This window comes from Meriones unguiculatus, chromosome 2 (assembly GCF_030254825.1).
Source record: "Meriones unguiculatus strain TT.TT164.6M chromosome 2, Bangor_MerUng_6.1, whole genome shotgun sequence".
NCBI lineage: Eukaryota > Metazoa > Chordata > Mammalia > Rodentia > Muridae > Meriones > Meriones unguiculatus.
This window is the reverse complement of record NC_083350.1, coordinates 26728416-26753443: the sequence shown is the minus strand read 5'-3', so window position 1 is coordinate 26753443 and position 25028 is coordinate 26728416. Positions and strand designations below refer to the sequence as shown.

Below are 25028 nucleotides of genomic sequence, written 5' to 3'. Positions count from 1 at the left end.
AATTTTAAAAATCAAAATGGCATGGTGCATAGAGAGAAAAGCTTTGAGAGCAATATAGGAAATTCAAGCAGAGAGCCATGTAGTTACAGTTTCCTGATATAGTCAAGCTATGTTGCAGTAAAACTGTGTTTTCAGTACATGGTGCTAGATCAACTGGCTATCCATATGGTAAACAGAATCTCTCTCCTACTCCATACATATGCTGCTTGATTTTTGTCAACTTGACAAAAAAAATATCATAGCTGAGAAGAGGGAATCATAATTGGGAAAATGCCTCCATAAGATTGACATGCTTATAGGCAAGACTGTGGGGTACTGCCTTGGCTAATGTGTGATATGAAAGGCCCAGATCACTGTGGACGCTGGCATCCCTAGGCTGTGTATAAATAAGAAAGCAGGCTGAGCAAGCCACAGGGTGCAAGCCAGTAAGCAGCACCCCTCCTCGGCTCCTGCTTCACTTCTAGCTTCCAGGCTCCCACCTTGAGTTCCTCCCATGACTTCTTTCAGGGACAGAGGGTGACCAGCTAGTTTTAAGAAGCAATAAACACTTTCTTCCCAAGATGCTTTTCATCATGGTGTTTTATCTCAGCAATAGCAAAAACACTATCTTATGGAAAAATTAATCCCAAGTGGGCTGAAGAATTCTCAGTGTGAAAATTAGCACAACAAAGATGTGCCAAAATATGAGAAAGTGCCTTTAAGTGGTAGATATGACAATATTTTTATCATGAGCGATAAGGATTTCTTAATGGGCCACAATGATAGTAACTGAAGCTACAGGGTCCTACGATTAAAACTTCAATTACCTGATACTAATAAGAAGGCAATAAATAGATATATAAACCAAGAATCTGCAATATATAATTTCAACAGTGAACATCTACAGAATATAGATCTATTTAAAAAAGGCCTATATAAATGTGTATTAAGGAGAAATTACCTGCATAATGATTTCCCAAGACAAATGGAAAAGTGGTAATTGACTTCTAGATGTCTGGAAACGTGTGGTAGAACCATATTTTCAATGTGAGCACCCCTGATTAATTTAGACTTTATTCTGCTTTATTGTATTTGATTTAAAAGTCTAGTTAGTCAGGTGAGGTGAGATAAACCTGAAACAGAGCTCAGAGAACAGGATATACTGAGCTTAAGAAGACTGGCGTGAAAACAAAACAAAACAAAAAACAATAAAAAAAGGAAGGCTGACATGGATTCAACCTGAAGACACAATTGCAAGAATTCAGGCTGACAGAAGCTGGGAAGCAGCTCTCCATTCTTATCTGTTCTTAGAGGACAAACCAAAGCACTAATCGGGACTAGGAACAGAAACTCCTCCCCCCTTTCCCAAGAAATGCATGTCAATATGTTCAAACCATATAGACAAGGATGCCAAGACACTGTTCAAGACTGACTTGTTGGGCAGTGCGTTTTGCCAAGAGGCTCACACACTACAGGCTACTTCCAAACATCCTGGTTACCGTATAGAACTGGACAGCAAGACATTGTTGCTGAAGACACCACACACTGGAGTCATGGAACAGGGAGAAATCAAGCTGGTACTGACCTTCATCTCTACTGGGTAGCTTTCACAGTATTGGGAGATGTTATATATGCTACAAGACAAGAGATGTAATCATCATTCATACTGAGCTGTAAAAATGACTGGCTTAGAAAGACGTAACCACTGGCACAAATAATGACATGAATCTTGTGGGAATAACCAACTGTTTTCTTAATGAATTTAGGGCCCCCTTCTGAAGATGAAACACACAGCTATCACTATTTTCAGGCCAAGAGCCTATGGCTAGACAGATTAAAGACCCTGGAAAAGATCCTACTGCCTTTATTCTGCTAAGTGGATATAGTATTAAACTATCTCCTAATTCTTACAGATTAAGGTATCTCTCAGCCTTCCTCAGAGACACTTCTGTTTGCAGTAGACCCACAACTAGCCAAGGTGCAGAGAATCAAGGAGTATAAAATGCTGAATAGAACATATGTACTATACTTTCCCCTTCGAAGACTCAGGGGCCATTGCATAAACAGTGTTAGGGTCAGACCACTGAACAGGGAGTTAGGCATGAAGTCCCTCCTAGCAGTGAAGCTACTGGCCATTGTTGGCTTTTGGGAGAGGAAGGGCCAATTTTTCCTAAGAGTGTAGCCCCTGACAAGTTTGCTGTGCTCCAGTGGAAGACTACAATCCAAGTGTACTTTGAAAACAAAAACTGGTCTTGATAGAAAATAAAAAGGCACAACCTTGGGTGAAAAAGGAAGAAGGGTGATCTGGAAAGACTTGGGAGAGGAAGGATGAATATTATCAAAACACACTGCATAAAATTCTCAAGGAACTAACATATGAACACAGAGGGAGGGAAGGAGGGAGGGAGGAGGGAGGAAGAGGGAGAGAAAAATGGGGAGAGAGATGAGTATCAAGGAAATGAGTAGCACTTTCAATAAACCTTAAACAAACCCACAATGAGGCATAAGTATGTATAGACAATAACAAGTGCTGATGAGGATGTGGAATTACTGGAATGTTCCTAGCTGAGTGGCAAATATTAATTGATACAGCCCATTGAGAACCACAGGTACTGCATCAACAAAATACATGGCTATGATGGAGGAGGCTTTGGGAAGACATGAAGGAGGCCATTAATAGTCTACACATTGATTTGTGTGATGACTCCATATATATTTTTACTTTATAAAATTCATTCGCCATATACATTTAAATTTCAGAAGACTCTGTTTCACTTCAACAAAGTATGTATTCGTAAGGACGGCTTGAAGGCTCAGGTGTATCAATACATTAAATCGCTCATTCAAAGTAAGTGTTAAATTTGTGGAGGGCTTTTGCAACTTTGGCAATGGTGGTTTGAATGGAATGTCTAGGAATAAGAGCTAAATGGAGTGGATTCAGTAGAAAATAGGAGTCATGGATACACATGCCTTTATTCAGTAGATGATGCCTTTCAAAAACACTAGGCATTCCTGAAACCTCTACATATACACACAATGTTTTCCCTATAGACACATATGGTAAAATCCAATTTGTAAGTTAGGCACTGAAAAAGATCAATAACAATAATTGCAATAATGTAGAACAATCACAACTATATGCCTCCGTAAAATTGCACTAAGCTTGTACTTTGGGCCATTGTTAAGTATAATAAGGCTACTTGAATATAAGTACCTCAATAGTCATTCAGATGACTGAGAAGGCCACTAGGTAATTAATGGTTGTCTGATGTATATAACGCAGACCTGATGGACAGATTCACTTCTATGTGAGACAGAGGGTGGTGTAGAATTTCTTTAATGTTACTCAGAATGGCATACAATTCAAAACTTAGGCTTGCTTATTTACACGAATTTTGGTACTGGCTCACCACAGTTAACGAAAACCTTGGTAGGTAAAACTATGGGCAAATGGACAACTGGGCAACTACTGTGTTATATCTTCCATGATTGTAAAACACCTACATTTTCTTCCTCTCAAGCTCTAAGCCTCTCTTGCTCTCTATGTCAATGCTTCAATGCTGTATTTTCTAAGTGGGAAAAACCTTCATCAGTACATTCATTAAGCAAAGAAACAAGTCTAGAAAAAGCCCAGAATCCCTCAAAGATGTGAGTTTAAAATGATATAGGGTGACATTTTCAAACATTAACAAACTTATTATATTAAAAAGTGACTACAATGATGAAATTAAGAGATCTTAATGCAATTGATCTAGATGAAGCTCAAAAATCTGCAGATAACATAAACATATTTGATGGTATTGATCTAAGACTTCTTATTAAGGGATATTCATGTGTTATTCACTGTCAGACAAGGAAGAAAGAATTGATAGAACTGAGAATGATTTCTGGCTACAGTTTCTTTTTCTTTCTGAGACCTCACACAGACAAGCTCTTAACAGTCTGGGACATGTTCTTTTTCTGTCATGAAAACCCTATATGCTATGAATTTGTAAGAAAAATAAAAAAATTAATGATAAATCTTCTTTTTCCCCCTTTTTTCACTCTTTCCCTCTTCCTTTATCTTCTCTTTCTCATCTTTTCCCATTGTTTCCTTTCCTATGTTTTCCTCACTTTTTGCTATTTTTTTCCCACTGTTTCCTCCTCATTCACCTTCCCACCCTCGTTTTCTCTCTCCCCCCGCCCCCATTCTCAGATAGAGAAAAGGAAATTCAACCACAACTCTAATTCTACATGCTGTGTCTTCATGGTCAACAAGCCCTACGCCGTCACCTGCTCCGTGGTGGCTTTCTACATTCCATTTCTCCTCATGGTGCTGGCCTATTACCGTATTTACGTCACTGCTAAGGAGCACGCCAAGCAGATCCAGATGTTACAACGGGCAGGAGCCACCTGTGAAAGCAGGCCCCAGCCAACTGACCAGCACAATACGCATCGCATGCGGACCGAGACCAAGGCAGCCAAGACTTTATGCGTCATCATGGGCTGCTTCTGTTTCTGCTGGGCCCCCTTCTTTGTCACCAATATTGTGGACCCTTTCATAGACTATACTGTTCCCGAGAAGGTGTGGACTGCTTTCCTCTGGCTCGGCTATATCAATTCAGGCTTGAACCCTTTTCTCTATGCCTTCTTGAATAAGTCTTTCAGGCGTGCCTTCCTCATCATCCTCTGCTGTGATGATGAACGCTACAAAAGGCCCTCTATTCTGGGTCAGACTGTCCCCTGTTCAACCACAACCATTAATGGATCCACACATGTGCTAAGGTGAGTGTTTACGGAGGGGATCAGGTGGGTCGGTTGGCATTGCTCAGAAGGGGTTTGTGATCCAGTTTTCCTCTACAGTGTTATTACTGAAAATGTTGACAGTGCTTTCAACGATCCAAGTCCACTCTGCCATCTAACCACGGAATTAATTAGTGAGTAAGGACTCAGGACTTTGATTGACTTGCATTCATATCGATATCAAGGTTAAGTTCTTTGACCTTGGCTAGTGACTAAGTTAATGACCTTTGATCACTAACAATTCTAAGCCTTCATTGCACTTTTTAAAAAATTGGAATTATAACCACTGTATGTAGATGTCAGGGCATTTGTGAGCATCAAATGAGCCAGTGTCTGTGGCACACATAGTGCAAGCTTGAGCTCAGTAAGCACTTAGAGAGAGCAGTGTTGTGAATCACTATTCACAGATTCTATTTTAGGCAGCCACTGAAAGCATGGTCTTTTAAAAAGCAGGAAAGACTTGATTTTAACTCTCCCCGTGCCCTCCTAACCACCTTTGTAATCATTCTTGCATTTACTTTTCATCAACCATAAAAATGTCCCATGACATTACTACCATTCTAATTAGGTTTTGTGACAATGAGAGATAATGTGTTTACAGAGATTGATACATAGTATGCTCACAGTACTGGCAATCCTGTTAACATTAGTTAAGCTAGTGGTTGTTGTGTCTTGCCTAAAAGCCTAAAAGATGATGAAACTAAAATGAACTGAATAATACATGCGTAGCAGTACTGCAATGTAACAATTTATATAGCAGCATTTGAGGACCTACAATAGTGGTATGAGCAGGAAGAACACTGATTGGGCATTCAGGGCAGACTTCACAGAACAGCAATTTGTGAGAAGTTGAGATAAGGAAGAGGGACTAGAAAAGCCATTCAGGCAGACAGAGCAGCATAAGAAAGGAAGAGGGATATCAAAGAGCACTTGGGTGGTAGGGACTTACCAAGGCAAGGTCACACAAGGCTGTTGGCGGTGGGAGTACCCTGGAGCTAAATGTTCATGTTCAAGGTAATTACCTAGGTCACACAGGCTGTTGGAGGTGGAAGGGACACTCAAGTTTGGTGTCATAATGCATTGTTCCACACACAGCCCTTAGGTGTGAGCTTGAATTGTTCTCAGCTGTGAGAACAAGTTGCAGGTGCAGAACCTTCATCCTGTGGCGAAGATTCTCAATAATATACTGTCCTTTGCTCTGAGAGCTATCTAGATTTTTGAAGAAGCCTTCCTTCTTTGAGTCAAGCACCTCTCTTTTTCTGATGATGCCAGTATGAAGTTGTCCTAGCAGCTGAGACTTGAGGGGTTTTCATTTGTATGCCAGAGAGAAGAGGAGCAAACTCAAATTGCTATGATGTATAAACAATGGTTCTCCGAGGCTTCTCAGAAGTATGAATTCAATCTGAAGGCACCAGTGTGGGCAGACTTGCAGTGGAAGCCTAACGCAGTGTTGGAGTCACAGCTGGTGGAAGGGCCTCAAAGGATACTCTGACAGTTTGGCATTCTCTTCGTTATTATGGGAGGGAGTGCCACCAGAAGAAAAAATCCAACTGCAGAATGTGTGCAGAACTTGTGTGTGGGTGCTAGGAGCTTTAGCTATTTAAGCTAGCAGTTGCCTGAGTGCAGGCTGTCGGTAACCTGCCACAGTGTGTGCTTCCAGCAACACGTTGCTAAGCTGGTCGTTTCTGAGGTGGGTGGCTTTCTAGCTCAGGTGCTGCCGTAGAAAAGACTTGGACACTGCTGAGACAGCTGGCAAAAGTTCCTTTTTACTGATTTTGTACTGTTCTTCACTGACCCTTGGTCACCTGTGAATGGTTGTTAAGGAGACTGTTTGAGAGGGCTATGAATGTACCCTCCGTTTGGTCCTCCTTCTACTTCTTCACGGAGTTGGGAGAGCAGGAAGTTGCTTAGAGTTGTTCTGTGGGGAAGAGAATCCTATGAAAATCAGAGAAGTCTATGCAAAGAAAATACAACTATTTCTAAACGGTGTCCACTGTAGGTAAATTCTGCAGGTGCAAGAATCTACCTGTTTAGTTCACAGCTCCAAAGCAAGGACCCAGTGTCTAAGACACATAGGAATGTAAGCCATCGATGACTGCATGAACAAAATTAGTTCTTCAGATCAAGTGTTTTAACTTAATGTAGTGTGTAAAAATCAGCATTGCCTTAAAGATCTCACATGCAGAATGCCAGTGAACCAATTCAACGCATATAGAACTAAAATGACAAAACAGAAACCACCTTTCATTGACTACTCCATCTCCAGTTATCTTTTTTCAGTGTTTTTACACACATTCTTAAAACCATGAAATCATAACTTTCCCCATCATTTTATATAAGTGGCACTGTTATATACGTACTTTTCTGGTTTCTGGATTTTGTGTTTTATTCTTTAACAGTAATGTATTTGGACATAATTCCACTGAAGAATGTGTAGACAGACACGTTCATTTTTTGTAAACATATTATTTCTTTTCTACTCCTAGACTTGTAGGCGTTTCAGGGATTTCAGAAAACTACACTATTTTAATGCCCTTCAACACATTTCTTTGTGCATATGCTGGCATTTCAGATAGCACCAAAGCTGAAATGTTTTTAACATGCATTTTAATAACACATTTACCATAAAAATGGACCTCCTACAACACTGCATGAATAATTATTTGTATCAATGGGTGTGAAAAATTATTCATATCATTTACCAGTGGCAAATATCATTTTTAATTATTTTGTTAATTAGAAACACCCATGTAACTTGCATTTCCCAGATGATTTATCATGTTGAACCTTTTTTTAAAAATTAGTACTCTTTTAAAATGTACTACTCATTTTAAAATGTAGTAAATTTTCCTTAGAAGTATGTTCATAGACACACAGAAATACCACCAGACAGCATGCAAATACCGTTGCTTTTAGTAATAACAAGGTTTGAATTTTAGTCTTGATTTTGCCTCTTAGGAACTACTTCCCAGTCTTTTTACTCATGTGAAACAAGGCAAAAGAATGACGGTCTCATTGGCTGGCATGGTATCCACTAGCTACAAATGATTATTTTGGGAAAAGTTTAAATTACATATATTTTTAAATACAAAAGGATGCTACAGAATAGTCTTATTATTTCTTTAATAGTTTCATACATGCAAACCACATATTTCGGTCACAGTCACCTCTTCTCTTCCCCCGCCTCCTTCAAGAACCCTCTATTAGTCATCATACCCTTCCAACTTTGTATCTTCTCTTTTTCTTAATAATCCTCTGATACAATTCATGCTGTTCATACACTCCTGAATGCGGGGCCATCCACTGGAGTGTGTTTAACCTAGCAGGGGCCACACCCTTAAATAAAACTGACTGTCCCTCCTCCCTGGCATCCCTCAACTGCTGATGGCTCCTCAGCTAGAGCAGGGTACTAATGAGACCTTCTCGCCCCGAAGCTGAATGCTGACTGTCGATCTTGTGCAAGCTTCCACAACCAGCCGTGTGAGTTTCTTAGTGCAGCAATCTTATCATGTCCAGAAGGTGCGGCTGCTCCCTGATCCTCTGGTCCTCACAACCTTTCTGTCCCCTCTCCAAAATGGACCTTGAACCTTGATGGGAGAAGAGGTATAATATCATATTGTTTGTGACTGAGGGTGGAGTAAACACTCTTAAGAAGTATCGTAACCCAAAAATTAAAGGAAATGACTGTTGGAAGGAAACAGCCCTACTATACCTCTTGGAGTGCTTGGAATGGGTTGACTTGTTGTTGCTGTTGTTGTTCGAGACAGGGTTTCAATGTGTAGCCCTAGCTAGCCTCAAACTCACAGCGCTCTGCCTACCTCTGCCTCCCTGAGTGCTGGTATTACAGGCATGCATCACCACACCTGGCCGGGTTGCCTTTATTGATGGGTCCCTACATAGCTATTGTTTGAAATAATTTACTCACATATTTGTAAATAAAATAGAAGCTGAAACTTCTGATACCCACAAAGAGCAACCATGTGAAACAGAATGCGTTTGAATGCAGGGACAACCAGGCCGCCCTCATTCTGGAAAAACTGTGGCTAGGAGCTAAACAAGTCTTACTAATGATGCTTTTCCAAGAGAGCGTTTCAGAGAAGAGCAACAGTCCAACTGCCCCCATGAAAGGGCTGGTTTGCTGTACTAAATACTGCCTTTAGGGCTGGTTCTCTAATGATGATTTCACTTAAGATGCTCATACCACTTAGTTGCCTTCTGGTAAAACTGAAAATAAATTATTTTTCATATAACATACTGTACTCTGGTTACAATTCCCCTCCCCCAACTACTTCCAGATCCTCCCCTGCTTCCCACCCACCCAAATCTATGATCCCCCTCTTACAAACAGGCATCTTGTAATAGTAAATAACATAAAATAAAAACAAACAAACTTGACTAGGAACAACCAGAAGAAAAAGACCAATGAAAAAAGCACAAGAAACACATATAGACCCAGAGATACACACATTCCCACATAGAGAAACCCCCCCCCAAAAAAAAAACACAAAGTGGAACATATAACATATATTTGAAAGACATGTAATGAAGAAAAGAAAGCAAGAGCAATGCCCAGACAAAGCATCAAGAGGTGAGGAATCTCCAAAAATGGTACTTAGTTTGCTTTAGATCCTTAACGTTGGTTTGTATACCTAGTGAGACTACTGGAGAAAACTACATTTTTTTTCTTTGTGCTTGATTATCAATTGGAGGCAATTTCTGCAATAGAATTGAGGGCTTCCGTCTGCTTCCCCTCTCAATCTGAGGCACGTGCAGGGCCTGAGCATGCAGCCACAGACTCTGCGTTTGTATGTGTGTCCATCCTGCTGTGTTTGGAAGGCCTTATTTCCTTAGTGTCACAATTTCTGTATCCATTCTTCAGTTGAGGGACATCTAGGTTGTTTCCAGATTCTGGCTATTGTGAATAAAACTGGTATGAACATAGCTGAGCAAATGTCCTTGTTGTGTGGGAGAGAATCTTTCAGATATATACCCAGCAATAGTACAGGTGGATCTTGAGGTAGAGCTGTTTCCCAATTTTCTAAGAAAGCTTCAGATTGATTTCCAACAGTGGTTGTACAAGTTTACACTCCCACCAGCAATGGAGGAGGGTTCCCCTTTCTTCACATCCTCTGCAGTATGTGCTGTCACTTGTGTTTTTGATCTTAGACATTCTGATGGGTGTAGGATAGAATCTCAGTCATTTTGATTGGCATTTCCCTGATGGCTAAGGACAGTGAGCATTTCTTTAAATGTTTCTCAACCATTTGACATTCCTCTGTTAAGAATTCTGTTTAGCTCTGTACCCCATTTTTAAATTGGATTATTTGGTTTTTATTTAGTGTTTTATCCCCTCTCATTCTTCCAAACTTTCCACCTCCTCTTCCAGAGCTTCATGAGCTCTGAGCTCTGAGGGGAGGGATGTGATGGAGATGTCCCATTTAGGATTGAGTGTTCCAAGGTTTTTCACCCTCTGCACTTTGTTCCTTTGTGGGTCTCTGTTCTTGTTCCCCATCTACTGCAGGAGGAAGCTTCTCTGATAACGGCTGAGCAAGCACTGATCTATGAGTACAACAGAATGTTGTTAGGAGTCATTTTCCTTCTATTTTCCTTTAGCACAGTGGCTCTCATCCTTCCTAATGCTGTGACTCTTTAATATAGTTCCTCATGTCGTTGTAAGCCACAATCATAAAATTATTTTTGTTGCTACTTCATAGGTATAATTTTGCTGCTGTTCTGGATCACAGTGTAGATATCTGTGTTTTCACAGTGGTCTTAGGCAACCCCTAAGGGGTCGCGACCCACTTGTTGAGAATCACTGCTTTAGCAGACCGATAGCATTTAGATTTCTCCTGGGTCCCTGGCCTATCTTGTCACAGGTTCCTGGCCACCTGAGCAGTGTCAGGTATGGGTTCCATCTCATGTAGAGCATCTTAAATCCAATCAGAAATTCCCACAAGCTTTGTGCCAGTGTCACGCCAGCGTACCTTGCAGACAAGTCATTGCTGTAGATTCAAAGGTGTGTGACTGGGCTGGTGTTTACCTTTCTCCTCTGGTAGTGTGTGGAGTATCTTCTAGTACCATGAACACTATTTAGTAAGGTGAAGGCTCCAGACAGGCACCAGCTTGACTCATTAACCATGGTCAATGAGTTATATTCATGCTGTCTTCAGCAATAAGGCCTTACTGTGAGTTTGCGGTGAGCAACCAATAGCCTTGGCAATAGCCTGGGTTGTTTATGGTTTCCATTGGGCCCTTTTGGCTAACAACTCAATTAGATGTAAGCCATTTCCAGAACCGGAGGTTTTATTTGGTGGCTAGAGTTGTCTAGCTGGGGCTGTGTCTCCCCTGTTATTTCGTGATTTCATTTAAATTTATTTTATATATGTATACATTTTAAGAAGCTTCTACTGAATTGAGTTTCCATATGACCCCTCGATTGGACTGTTGTTTTTAATCTGTCCTTGCCTTACCCCACTTCTATCCCCTTCCTCATTTGATGTTTTTGTCTCCCCCAGCCTCATCCATTCATAGCTATCTATTCTATTTCCTCTTGATTGTGAGATCCATCCCTTCCTCCCTAGTCCTCCACCCACCTAACCTCTGTGGTTATATGGATTGCATAACAGCTAACATCCATGTATACATGAATGCAAACCATATTTATCTTTCTGAGTCTGGGTTACCTCATTCCAAATGATTTTTTTTCTAGCTCCATCCATTTTCCTGCAAATTGTATCATTTCATTTTTAACAGTTGAGTGATATTCCATTGTGTAAATGTAGCACATTTCTTTACCCATTTTTCCATTGATGGACATCTAAGCTGTTTCCAATTTATGGCAATGATGCATAGAGCAACAATGAACGAGTATCTGTTATAGGATACTTGCTCAACCATGTTCACACACATATATATAGCATACATAAATATATATAATAAATATATAAATATTGGTTCTTAATATTTATATAAATATTTATGTCAACCATATCATTCTATGTTTGCTCCTTTTGGTGACAAATTCTATATGTTTTTCTTTTATACAATGTTTTTAATACATGTGTATATATACATATATAAAATTTTATATACAATATACCGTCTTAGTATTCTACTGTGAAGAGACACTATAACCATGGCTACTCTTATAAAGAAAAACAGTTACTTGAGGCTGGCTTACAATTTCAAAGGTTTAGTACAGTGCTCATTTTAAAAACTCTACTTTATTTGGGGTGTTTAAGCTTCTACCTCTCTTCCAACCTCCCAATTCTACTTAGGAGAGAGAGAAGGTTAGTGGGAAGAGTGGGAACAGACTCCTTTACTTCTCCCAGCTGTTTATGGTCAAGGGGTTCCTTTAGGGCTGTATCAATCTCTGTCAACAGCAGGCACAGCCAGCGGTCTCCTCCAAGCTGCTGCACCCTGAAGCATTTCTCTTTGTCTGCTCCACCCGCCACACTGTCCATCTCTCTGGTCTGTCCAGACTGCTACACGCCACACTGCATCCCATACTTTCTCTTTCTGGGCTCTTAATTTATATCCTTTGAGCCCTAGACCATGTTCCTCTCCATGCACGTGTGGAAGGCTGTTACCAGCTAGCAAAAGCCAAACCTCGCACGAAACAATTAACAGCTGTGAACAAACGATAGCCCAACTAACATCCCATACATGGAAATAAAACAAAAACATATTTACATAACATAACTGAGTTCACAAAGAAACCAAAACTCCTGTTACAGTTTAGTACATTATCATCATGGTGGGAAGCATGGTGGCACACGGGCAGACACGGTGCTGGAGAGGTGGCTGAGAGTTCTATATCTAGATCTACATCTAGCTGGCAGCGTGGAAAGAGCCACTAGGTCGGATTTGGGCTTCTGAAACCCCAGGTCTACCCCTAGTGACAGACTCCCTCCAACAAGGCTACTCCTACTTCAAAAAGGCCACACCTCCTAACCCCTGTCAAGTACCACCACTCTCTAATGACCAAGCAGTGAAATAATAAGCCTATGGAGGCCATTCTTTTCCATCTACCATATTCCCCTCCTTGGCCTCTATAGGTTTGTAGCTGTATTATAAAGCAGAAATGCATTCAGTCCAACTTTAAACATCTCCATAGTCTATCATATTCTCAACACTGTTCAGCAGTCCAGAGTCTCTAAACTCGTGGCAATGTCTTAACTATAATTCCCTGTAAAGTCACAATCAAAAAGCAGATCACATACTTCCAAAATACACTGCCCCAGAATATGGACTACTGTCCAAAAGCAAGGAAAGGAAATATGGTGGAGAAATGCTGGACCAAAGCAAGCCCGAAAACTACTAGGAAAAACTCCAAATTCTGTGACTCCATGCCTGAAGTCCAAGTTCTCTTCAGATTTCCAATTTCTTTCAGCTTTGTTGACTATCACTTGTATCTTGATAATATCCAATCCCTGTACCTGTCTCTACCTCCCCACCAGACCACCCAACATATTTTGCTCCCAACATTATATCCTCCATTTAAAAATCTTTTATTTCTAACCCAATGAGATCAATTGGGGCTGCCTATGTGCTCACAGTGTTGTGTCAGCCACCGGTGGATAAATAACTGGCCAGTGCCTGCCTCCCCATAGAAAATTGCTTCTCTCTTTCCCAGCAGCCATCTGCCAATAGCTCCTCAGCTGGGGATGGGGCCTTAGGAGCTGCTCCCCATGCTTGAACTAGCTGGAATTTTTAATATGTATTTTTAATTGAAATAGAATTACACTTTCCTCCTGCCTCTTTCTTCCAGCCCCTCCCCCAATTCCTTCCATCTCCCTATCTCAAGTTGATAGCCTCTTTTTCATTGATTATTATTGTTATAATAAATGTGTGCAAATGCATACACACACACACACGCACACACACACACACAACGTGCTGAGTCCACTTTTGTTGGTGGTGCATATATTGTTTCAATGCTGAACACTCTGCATTGAACAACTAAGAAGGAGGCTCATCCATGGAAGACCCTAATTCTCCTTTTCTCACAAGTCATTAGTTGCTTGAAGTTCTTTGTCTATGGGTGAGATCCCACAAAATTCCCCATTAGCACGTCCATTGATATCACTATTGTTCTTGTTTTGTTTATGCAGCCATTTCTAGGAGAGACTGTTTCACAACTAACTTCTGGCTCTTAATATCTTTCCAACATCATCCATGATGTTCCCTGAGACATAGATGGAGGAGCTGTGACATAGTCACATCTGCTGGGGCTTCCCACAATGATCCTTCCGTTACATACAGTTGTGATTTTCTGTGATGGTCTCCACTGTAAAGAGGTGCTTTTTTGATGAGAGATAGTAGCCACATATATCTGTGGGTATAAGGATAAGATTTAGAATGTATTAAGGAGCTACACTGTTTTAGCCAGTCCTGGGAGCAGATTCTTTTCTAAGCCCCGTGATGATACTATTAGCCTGGAGAAGTAGATTAGGTTACCAGACATGCTTTCTCTCCTACTGATTTGACCTTAAGCCCAAGTGTTGGACAGCTGTTGGTTGCCAACCACATTATACCTTTATGAACATTCTTCCATGTTGGTAACTGTCATGGTTAATAGGTGCTGCAGCTGAGTAGGACAATGTAATTGCTTCTCTCCATTGGCAGATTCCATAATATTTTGTGGAACCATGGAAGTAGACCACAGAAGAGACTTTTAGGTCAGATCCAGCTTGGATCATCTGAGTCCTGTGTCCTAAGAATGAAGTGTCTATAGCAATTGGCCTCACCCCCAATCCCTGAAAGGCCACCAAGGGCTACAGTGATAATCTATAGTCTTCTGGGAGTCACTTGAACTACCCGGGCTAACCATTCAAAAGAAGGTTTCTTGTTCCTGGTACTGGGGTTTTGTTAGTCTATGGTTTTTGTGGGGAGAATTGTCAGCAGCTTAATTTCCTCACATATATAGTAAATTTAGGTAAATATAAGATAACAGGATTGCTTAAAGCTTTATTGAACAACCTTGGTTTTACTTGTCCTTTGCGCCTTCTTCTACATTAACTTCCTGGCTTGATCCTTTATAAGTTTTATGCAGACGAGCAAAACTGCAGTGACTTTATGAGTGAAATGGGCACATCATATCATATCATACCATGTCATATCATATCATATTATATCCAGAAGACAGCATCTCAGAGACTCATCGCCATCTTCCAACTCTTAAATTTTTTCCACCACCTCTTTTGTGATGTACCCTGAGCTTTAGAGCAGCGGGGTTGATAACAATGTCCCATTTTTAGCTATCACTCGTAGTAGCCTTTTCTCATCATTTTGAGCTGTTCTACATCTCTGCACTAATCACTACCCCCTGAAAAAAAGAAGCTTCTCTTACCGAGGTGGAGAGCATCACTGATCTACAGAAATAAGCATAACTGTTTAGAAGGAAGTTTGACGATGTGGCCATTTAGTAAGCAAACCAACAAAAAGAGTATGTTAACCCCTGGGGCTTATAATATCCCTAGTCATGGGTTTTGATTTATGTTTAGAGTTCTAGGCATGTTTTTACTCTTGTGGAGATTGCTTCAAAAACAATCAAGGATCCATTGCTTACACCATAAACAGTTTTGCCACTATTATACCAATGGGCACATCTTACCTGGCAGGTCAGTATTAGCATGTAGAGTTCAGTACTGGATAAGCCCATTAATGACTTTTCTCTCCCAGCAAATTTTCCAGTATTTTCTAGAACTATTAAAGCTATCCAGAAGGCAGTGTCCTAGTTAACTGAGAGAATTTCTCTATGTCCTGCCATTGAAGTACATGTGTTTTCTTATTGATTTTTGGGCAATCATTGTGTTTTTGATAGTAATCCTTCATTATATGATTTTCAAATGCAGTTTCCCATCTTCTGCTTGGATTTTTCACTTTAGTTGATAAAATAATAGAAATTTCAAGTTTTGAAAACAACATCAGTACTTGGCCTCTTATAGTCATTTGTTATTATTGTTTTTGGAGACAGGGTTTCTCTCTGTAGCCCTGGCTATCCTGGAATTTGCTTTGTAGACCAGGCTGACCTCAAACTCAGAGATCCACCTGCCTCTGCCTCCAGAATGCTGAGATTAAAGACATGTGCCATCACTGTCCAGCTTCTCATAATCATTTTAGTTTCTTTCCTCAAGTACTTCCCATGTTCATTTTCCTAAACATAGTAATTTCCTGATCTACTTCCTAATTCATATCACATCATTAATCCTCACACACTCATCCTTTTCTCTCTGGCCTCAGGAAGTTATTCTTAATTTCCCCATCTATGACTTTCATTGCCACCTACTTTTAAAGAAGATAAAAATTAAAACAAACAAACAAACAGACTTTTCTCTTTACCCATAGCTTCCTTTGAACTCTAGACCCAAAGATAAAATGTGCTTGCTGGACTATCCCGTATATGCATCCCTTAAAAAGGGTTAAGTAAAAAAAATAAAATAAAAAAAAGGGGGTTAAGTCTAAGAGAACCAAATACAATTTTTAGGTCTGTGTTTCCCCACTTCCAGCCACATTCCCCAAGTCTTCCCTATCTCCAGCTTCTAAATGGAGCGAGCTTCTACCATGTTACTGAATTCAGATACTTACTGTGACTCAGGAAGAACTGATATATATGAGAGGTCAGACTTACATATTTTTAAAAGAAAAATTAAATTATGATCAACATTTTACTTGCATTAGAATCATCTAATAACTTAGTAAAACAGATTGCTGGGCCCCACTTAGCAAGTCAGAGACAGACCAGTAAAACTGATATTTCTACTAGGACTTTTTTTTTTTTTTTTGATCATAAGGTGTAAAACCACCAGGTTACATTTGCCTGATGGTGTTGCTTGTATTCCAGGCCTTCCAGTTTTGACACATATTTTTAGTTTTGGGGTTCTAATAAAGTCTCTGTGATGGTAAATATTCATTGTGCTTTAACGAACAAAATGTACCGGAAAATCATTTTTGAAAGTGTGCCTTGGTGTAATCATGCTTTAAGGCAGATGTCTTTGCACTTGAGAGACACAATACAACCACGTTCCTTTGCCTCGTGACCACAATAACTCGGTGACAAGTTGTAGAGTCTAGTCACAGTAATTTGATGTCAGGTTCCTTGGCAATTTGATTTTGCAATATAATGCATGTCTGTGTGGGATAGATAGCACTAAGAGTTGACAGGCTGGACAACACAGACAGAATTGTCCATGCTTTAGGTTTAGAAGGGATTGCCGGTCTGCCTATGCTGCTATCAAGAGTGAGAGTAAGGCCACTGGAATCCACAGACGAATTCAGGAGGGAGATTTTAACACCCTAGAGGAGGAATGGGAAACAAAGCACTGTTGGGCTTTCATTCTTGGTGACGGAGATCCTAGGGGAAAGCTATGTTTAGTGTCTAAGGCCTAGGAATGCTCTCCAGAGAGAGATTGTACCAAAAGGTCAAAGTCAGTGCAGGCAGATTGGCCACAAGTAGGTGAAACTGGGGTAGATGAAAAAAGGCTACAAGATACAGAAGCAAGTTTTAGGAAATTAGAAGGAAAGATGACACTGTTTCTGAAGAAATGGGACATGGAAACTATTTCTAGGGCAGCAGTGAGGGGTTTTGTTTGTTTGTTTTTATTTTTGTTTTTTGTTTGGGTAGTAAAGAGACCATCAAGATGCAGGGTAAATCAGCTTCCCTGAGAGCCACAAATACAAGCTCCTCCATAAAAAAATAAAATAAAATTTTAAAAAAGCAAAAAAAAAAAAAAAGAAAGAGAGAGAGAGAGAGAGAGAGAAAGAAAGAAAGAAAGAAAGAAAGAAAGAAAGAAAGAAAGAAAGAAAGAAAGAAAGAAAGAAAGAAAGAAAATCAAAAAAACTTTTCCTTGGTAGCACTGGCTGTGTTCTCAGGACTTATTAGCCACACGAGCAGGTTCTGCACTGAACAGGTGTCGAATATCTCTAAGAGTGAAGAAAGTTCTGTTAAGCAACATAATTTTAGAGACAAACCAAGGTTTTCTCTGGAAGGAGACACAATATATCTTTCTCTTAGACTTAACAACTCATGTTATCAGCCAGAGCGCAATCTTAAACAAGATTGATATGTATGATACATATATATGACACATATGATACATACATGTATATATGATATGTGTATCAACCCTCTAAGCATGAGATTAGTATATCCAAGTTTGTAGAAAATTGAGGCCAAGAAGAAAGTAAAAGGGGAGGGGCAAAGAGAATGAGGACCCCATCCTTCCCCCACACAAAACAGAGGAAATTGAAATTCCTTGGAATTTTTGCCCCTTCCTCTTTCTCTTGTAAACAGTTCAGAACTTACATCATGTTCTCTGTTAGCTAACATCGTGTCTTCTGTTGGACTCCCACAAGACTGTCAACACAAGAGAACAGGTAACTGTCTCTTTAATTTCCTAAGGTTTCCCCAGAATGTAGACATTTTTAAGCATGTTTGCTGGATAAATGAATATTCCGTGGTATAGATGGATTCTGTGCCAGAACAAATTTTTTATACACTGTGTGTGTGACTACTAAAATCATTATTTTTTCCCACCATGAATCCACTTAGCAACATTTGACTTCAACCTACCAGCATTCCTTGAATTCTTTCTTTTAAAATAAAACTTCATACTCTGAATTGGAAGATTTTACTTCCCCGCCCAGAGATGAACAAATAATTTAGATTTGATTTCTTTGGGATCCTGAGAGATTTCTACTAATGTTGGAAAGTTGTTTGACATTTAAATGACATTTTTATGGCCTTTACCTTGAACTTTGGAGGTTTCAATTGAATCCAATATTTACTCACTGAATTGAGCCAAGGCAAATTTAATCTGTGTTAAATTGAGGATGGATGTGGATGTCCTTGCTTTTCTCCCTTATTCTTCTTCAGGGTCAGTATAATTTATAGCTCAATATAAAATGAACATATTGGTCTATCGGTTCAGAGGGCAGGAAAAATTGCCACTAAAGGTATTAAAATATAAAGTCTTTTAGTTCCATATATCTCTGTTATCTGTAGTTCATTGTCATTGTTCATTGTATACCTTTACATAAAAAAAATTCATTATTATCATAGAAGTTATATTTTTGAGAATTTCATGTATGCATACTATATTTAAATCATTTATATATCTTCCTCCCTCTGAAACTCTTCATGTCTCCTCGGCAACTCTCTCAAGCATATGACCTCTTCTTTGTTAAAATGTTTTTTATTACACCACACATACACACACACACACATGTGTATGTAAATACTACCTGCTGAGTCTATTCAGTACTGCTCATATTTACATGAGTTTAGGGCTGGCTGCTTGTGGTTGGCTGACCTATCAGGGGGCTTGTCCCTGGAGAAGACTGCTTCTCCCTCTCTTAGTGGCCACAAATTACCTATAGCTCTTCATCCAGGGAGGGATCTTGTGAGATTTGCACCGTCTATGTTGAAACCTGGGCTAGTGTTGTCATTCTGGGTTTAGGCAACCATGTGGTTCAGATTCCATGGGTTCAGTGTCCCTGTCATATTCAGAAGACATGATTTCACAGCAGATGTCTTGATCTCAGTCTCTTACAATCTTTCTGCCCCCTCATCTGTGATGTTTTCTAAGCCTTAGGTGTAGGGATGTTTTACAGATGTAGCACTTGAAGTTGGACATCCAATCGTTCCTTATTTTCTTCATTTTGACCAGTTTCGGCTTCTACTGCAAAAACGTAGTTTTTTTTGTTTGTTTGTTTGTTTTGTTTTGTTTTGTTTTGTTTTGATGAATGATGAGAGCTTTACTTATCTTTAGGTATAAAGATAGTTATATAGACTGCACTTGGGAATTTTACCGGTTTGGGAAAGTGGCAGTAAATCTCCACTAAGATTTTAGGGAATAGCCTACATCCGTAAGTCTTTTTGACTCTCTTGATCAACAACTCGAAGGGAAGTTTTCTATACCTGGTGCTAGGGTGTTTTGTTAGCTAATCTATGACTCTCACAGGTGGCATTATTATTCCAAGTGGCCTAAATTAATTTAAACTGTGTGTGTATTCTCTCTCTCTATGTATGTATGTATGTATGTATGTATCTATCTGCATCAATGTATCAATTATTTTTCTATTGCTGTAATAAAGCACCATTGCCAAGGCAACATATAAAAGAAAGCAATGAATTCAGCTTATGGTTTTAGAGGGTTGGGGTCCATGATGGCATGGTGAAAGTATGGCAATGGGAACATCTGAGAGCTCATTCTAAAAGTACAGGCAGAGGGCAGAGGGCATGCCGGGAATGAAATGAGTCTGAAACCTCATAACCAGCTGTCCCACCAGCCTTACATATCTTCGATCTCAAGTTCAGGCACTCAAACTTAGAATGCTTACCCCCAGTTCATAGTTCCTAAGAAGTTAAGGAAACTGTAAGCAATTTCAAAGCTCCCCCCCCCCAGGTGATAAAGCTCTTCCAACAAAGCCACACCTCCTAATTCTTCCCAAACAATTCCAGAAATTGGAGATCAAGTAGTCAGACATTTGAACCTTTGGGGGCATTCTCATTCAAACCAACATAATAAGATGTTTCCCTATGGCTTTTTCGAATATCTTTGGGATTATTTATTCCTCTTCTCTCCTGATTCCTTTGTATTTCTCTTCTTTACTCCCCATTAAAGTCTGTCTTGAATTTTTCCATTTCCCTATTTCTAGCCCCTGTGACCTACTAACCCTTATTTCTAGAGATCTTTCTATGCCTCAACCTATGGTCCCTTTTTACTTTCCTGGTTTCTTTTTTTAGTCCAGATTATATTTTCACATCCGAAGGCTCAGAACAAAGAACCACAAAGGAGGAAGGATATGTGGTGTTTCTGGGTCTAGGTTACCTCATTCAGTATATTTTCTAGCTTCACCTCTTAACCTGAAAATTCTGTGATTTCACTTTATCACTGCTGAATAGTATTCCATTATATAGCATACATTAATAATTATAATTATAATTATAATTATTATAATAATAATTATAGCATACATTCCACATTGTCATTATCAATTCCAACTCTCTCTAGGACTTTTTATTATGAAGGCATTGGGTTTTCTCAAAGGCTTTTTCTGCATCTATTGAAATGATCATGTGATTTTTGTCATGTGAAGATTATTTATATGATTTGTTGACTTACATATGTTGAATATCTGAGTCTCAGGGATAAAGCCAACTTGATTGTGATGAGTGATCCTTGTAATATATGCATGTATTCAGCTTGCATTTTACTGTTTTATTTAAATCTATGTTCATCAGAAATATTGGTCTTTAATTGTCTTTTTTTTTTCTTTTTTGTTGTATCTTTACCTGGTTTAGTATTAGGGGTGATATTGGCTTCATAGAATGAAAAATGAAAGTTATCATTCTGTTCCGTTTTTTTTTTTTAGTAATTTAAAAAATATTAACTATAGCTCTTTTAAAAAAGTCTTCTGGAACTGTGTTGTGACTATCTGGATGGGGCTTTTTTAATTGAAAGGATTTTTTGTTACTGTTTTGATCTGTTTGTTGTGTGTCTGTTTCAGCTGCTGATCGTTTCTTGACTTAACTGTGGTGGTTTGTATGAATCTAAAATTTTGCCCATTTCTTTTAGTTTTTAAAGTAATGGCATGTGGGTTTTAAAATAGTCCCTTACAATATTCTGAATTCTTTGGTGTCCAACGTTAAGTTTTATTTCTATTTCATTAATGTTTTGCTTTGATTGTTATTCAATTATTCATTTTCTACCTTTATATAGAAGAATAATTAATTATTATCTTAAAATTTAACTTTTTTAGAGACAGAATTTCACATGGCTGTTGTTTGGGGGAAAAAAAACCAACAAAACAAAACAAAATTAAAAACAAAAAAACAAAAAAAACACCTTTCCTAGGGAAAGAGAATATCCACATCTACTAATCCCAGAGAGTAGACCCATGATGAACAAAGCCTGGGTACCACCCAAATCCAAGTTGGTGAACCAATGACTTTTACTGGGTTAATTCCAGGAATATGGGTAAAGGGTTACTTAGAGAAGCAAAAATTACTCAAAGACAGCTTCATCACCAAAACTCAACAGCACCATGAGTGACAGCTCACAAAATCTGGGAACCTGTAGCACACTGACAGTCTGCAGACAACTCAACAGTTTATGGAGAGTACTTTCCGAGAGACGGAGTCAATATGAGCCACTTCCATGCAGCTCAGCTGGTCTCAGAGTGTTTCAGTTTGGTTTTTTTGTTTGCTTGTTTTTCTAGTTTTTCAAGACAGGGTTTCTCTGTTTTAGTTCTTTGTAGAACCTATTGGCTTGTCTGAGAATGACTCCTGGCAATCTTTACTGTTTACTCTTAAGGAGGAGTATGGTTAATCTGGTCACTTTCAGTGACTTCCTGAAGCTATTTTGAGTTGTTTACCATCTGTTTTAAAACTTTCCCTGCAAAACGGAATGTTTCAATCTCTGATGAAACTGCTACACAATAGCCCAGATTGGCATTAAACTTACTTTGTAGCCAAGGATGGCTTTGAATTTCTGATTTCCTGCCCCTGATTCCCACATGCTAGGATTACTCATGTAATCCATCATGCCTAATAAAGATACACCTGTATGTTATTTAGTACTAGTTTTAAATGTCAATATAATGGCAGTTATCATGTTTGCAGACACTGAAATTATACAAACTGTATTTTGTTGCTCATGTATGCTTATTTTTTAACAGAACACAGCTCAAAAGTAGCTCGGCTTTCTATATCACCCCTTGATACATGCACATTCTCAATAAATATGAAAACAAAGTTAATAAACACTTCAAGATTGGAACAGCAGAGCTTTAAACCCAGGACTCCCTCTCTCTAGTCCCTGAACTATAAAGCTGACCCCAATACATCCCAGCATGAAGTAGCTTCCCAGAAAATACCAGGCCTGTTGAGATCATACCAGTGAAGTACTAAAGACAACTTCTGAAGACCTCCATTCACTTTGTCAGAACTTGGGGCACAGTGAAAGTTTGTACTCACATTATGTCCACCCTTCAGAAACGTTTTACTAAGGTGGATTAAGCTTATTTCCAAGATAACCACTTCCGGAGCAATTTATCTCACTGACAAATCCTATTCTTTTCATTGTGACTCAGAACTTCTTGCTGCCTCTGCCTTGGTGGTAGGTGGAGCTTCGACCTAGAACCCAAAACACCCCACCTAATATAGATGAAAGATGCAGATTGTGGAATTTGGTAGCCCATGACTAAATGGAATTTGCCATTTAGTGTCAACATGACCTGAAACTTGTCACCAACCTTTTCTAGGTTTGTTTCCTCATCTGTAACCCTTCTCAAAATGACTTTGTAACACTGCACATGTATAGGGTGAAACCCAAGCAGGCTGAGCCTCATCCCTCTTATACAGAAAGCATTCAGTGAATGGGTGTGGAGATAACCATTATAATTGTATATACAACAGCATCCACACCTTCCTAAAACACCCTTGTCTAATTCTCTGATAAGTGTCTCCAAAGAATGAATCAATAAACACTGCTAAACACCGCTCCTTAAATAGGGAATGTGAAGCTTCCTTTGCTGCAATAAAAATAATGTTGTATTTAATTAAATACAACATTACTTACAAGTAACTATTTGACCAACATGAGATAAAACTTAGTTCTTGGGTACATTGTGCCCTGTTCTGAACAATTGGAACCACTATTTCGACTATGTCTTCTGGCTTTTCTATTACCTGTTGGCATTTCTTTGACCTGACATAGACATAAAGCGTATTAATCATGTCAAACAGGTCAAGCACCTTCAGCGTTTATTGATTTTTCCTCATTTGCATTGGAAGCACCCTCTAGGTACCAGAGTTCTGAGTGAGCAGTCTTCTTAGATTGATGCCAACAGTGAAGAAGGGTGATTCATGGCATCTATGTGCAGGGTGAACCCAAGACATTTATCATCTTGGGTATCTTGAAGTTTCCAAAGTGGAGTATCCAAGGTAAAAGTGTGGTATGGTGTCCTGGCTTTGAATCTTAACTGCACAGTAGAGCTATTTGGGGGTTTTTATATACACCCTGAGAGTGAGTTCCATGTTCGCAAGATGCTAGGCATAACTGACCTGTGAGGACCCAAATCCCAAAGTTCTTAAGAGTTCTAACATGCAGTAAGGTAGAAAACCATTTGTGGACTAGAAAAATCAGGAGGCCTTTTCTATCTCTTATTGATCACCAATCAGCCATTTTCCTCCCTCCATACCAGTAAAACAAACAGGTGGAATTAGATAATATATTAAGATCAGGTCTAGATCCATTTCTTAAATACTGAGATACTATGCATTTAAACCAACAGGTCTCAGTGGTACAATTCTTCTTGCCAGGGGATTGGCAATATGCATGTTGTTATAGCCGGGTTTGCTCTAGACAGTTCATGGGTTAGGTTGAAATGACGCTAACGTTCCCATAGCACACAGGGAAGCCCCCTACAGAAAGAACTGTATGGCACCAGAATGCTAGATTATATTATCCTGAAATGAAAAGTTCATTAAACTTGTCATCTGGGATTCACAACAAAGAAAACTTCTTGTCCTTGCCGGGAGGCAGCTGGAGATTTCTTGAATAACGCCAGAGGTTCGCCACCTGTACTGTTGACATTTCCCAACCCGTGCAGTCTCAAGACAAGGGAAAAGAAGCCTTGTGGAAGGTGACTGATATTCCGCCAGGAGGAATCCTGAGTGCCTGCGGTTAGGTGTTGGCAGCCACCTTGCAGATAAGCTTCCTGCGAGGCAGGCTTTACACACTTGTTCCCTCCGGCATGTACTTGGCAAGGACACAGCCCTCCCAGTTTAGTCAGAGCAGCTGTTCAGGAAGGGATTGCCTCCAAGGCACACTATGAAACCCACTGAAAAACTATCTTCTTGTCTAAATGCGTGTTTGCCCCACAGTGGAATGGTGTAGACCTCTGGTCCATTGAATTGGTAGAAGGTTCATCTTTTGCAGGGAATTGACAAGCCAGAGTGTGCTCAAAGGAAGGCAGATATCGTGCTTTTTCTCAATTGGATGATTCATTGTGTGTGAAGAACAGTGGTAGGAACAGAGGATTCTGCGTGCGGAGCAAAAGATTCAGATCATAAGCTTTGTTTTTATACGTTTAAAGGACAGCTATTGAGAAAGAGGACATCTGGCTTGTTCTTTATGGGTTTGGCATTTTATGATTCTGTGTTCCAGCACAGCATGGGATGGATGGCCTTGCTTAGAGGCTCCGGTAAAGCACTAGGAATCAATTGGATGACTTCCAGCAGTGCCAGTTGAGGGTCAAGT

The 25028-nt window shown here is 39.5% G+C and overlaps 1 protein-coding gene across 4 annotated transcripts in view; it reads left to right on the top strand.

The window, feature by feature from the left end:
• Positions 1 to 25028, top strand: part of Htr4 (5-hydroxytryptamine receptor 4) — a 182138-nt gene that overhangs the window by 105483 nt on the left and 51627 nt on the right. For all 4 annotated transcript variants that reach the window (XM_060377191.1, XM_060377193.1, XM_060377194.1 and 1 more), the window contains exon 6: positions 4175 to 4743. In XM_060377191.1, coding sequence (XP_060233174.1) covers positions 4175 to 4743 — 569 coding nt within the window. The remainder of the gene's footprint in view (positions 1 to 4174; positions 4744 to 25028) is intronic.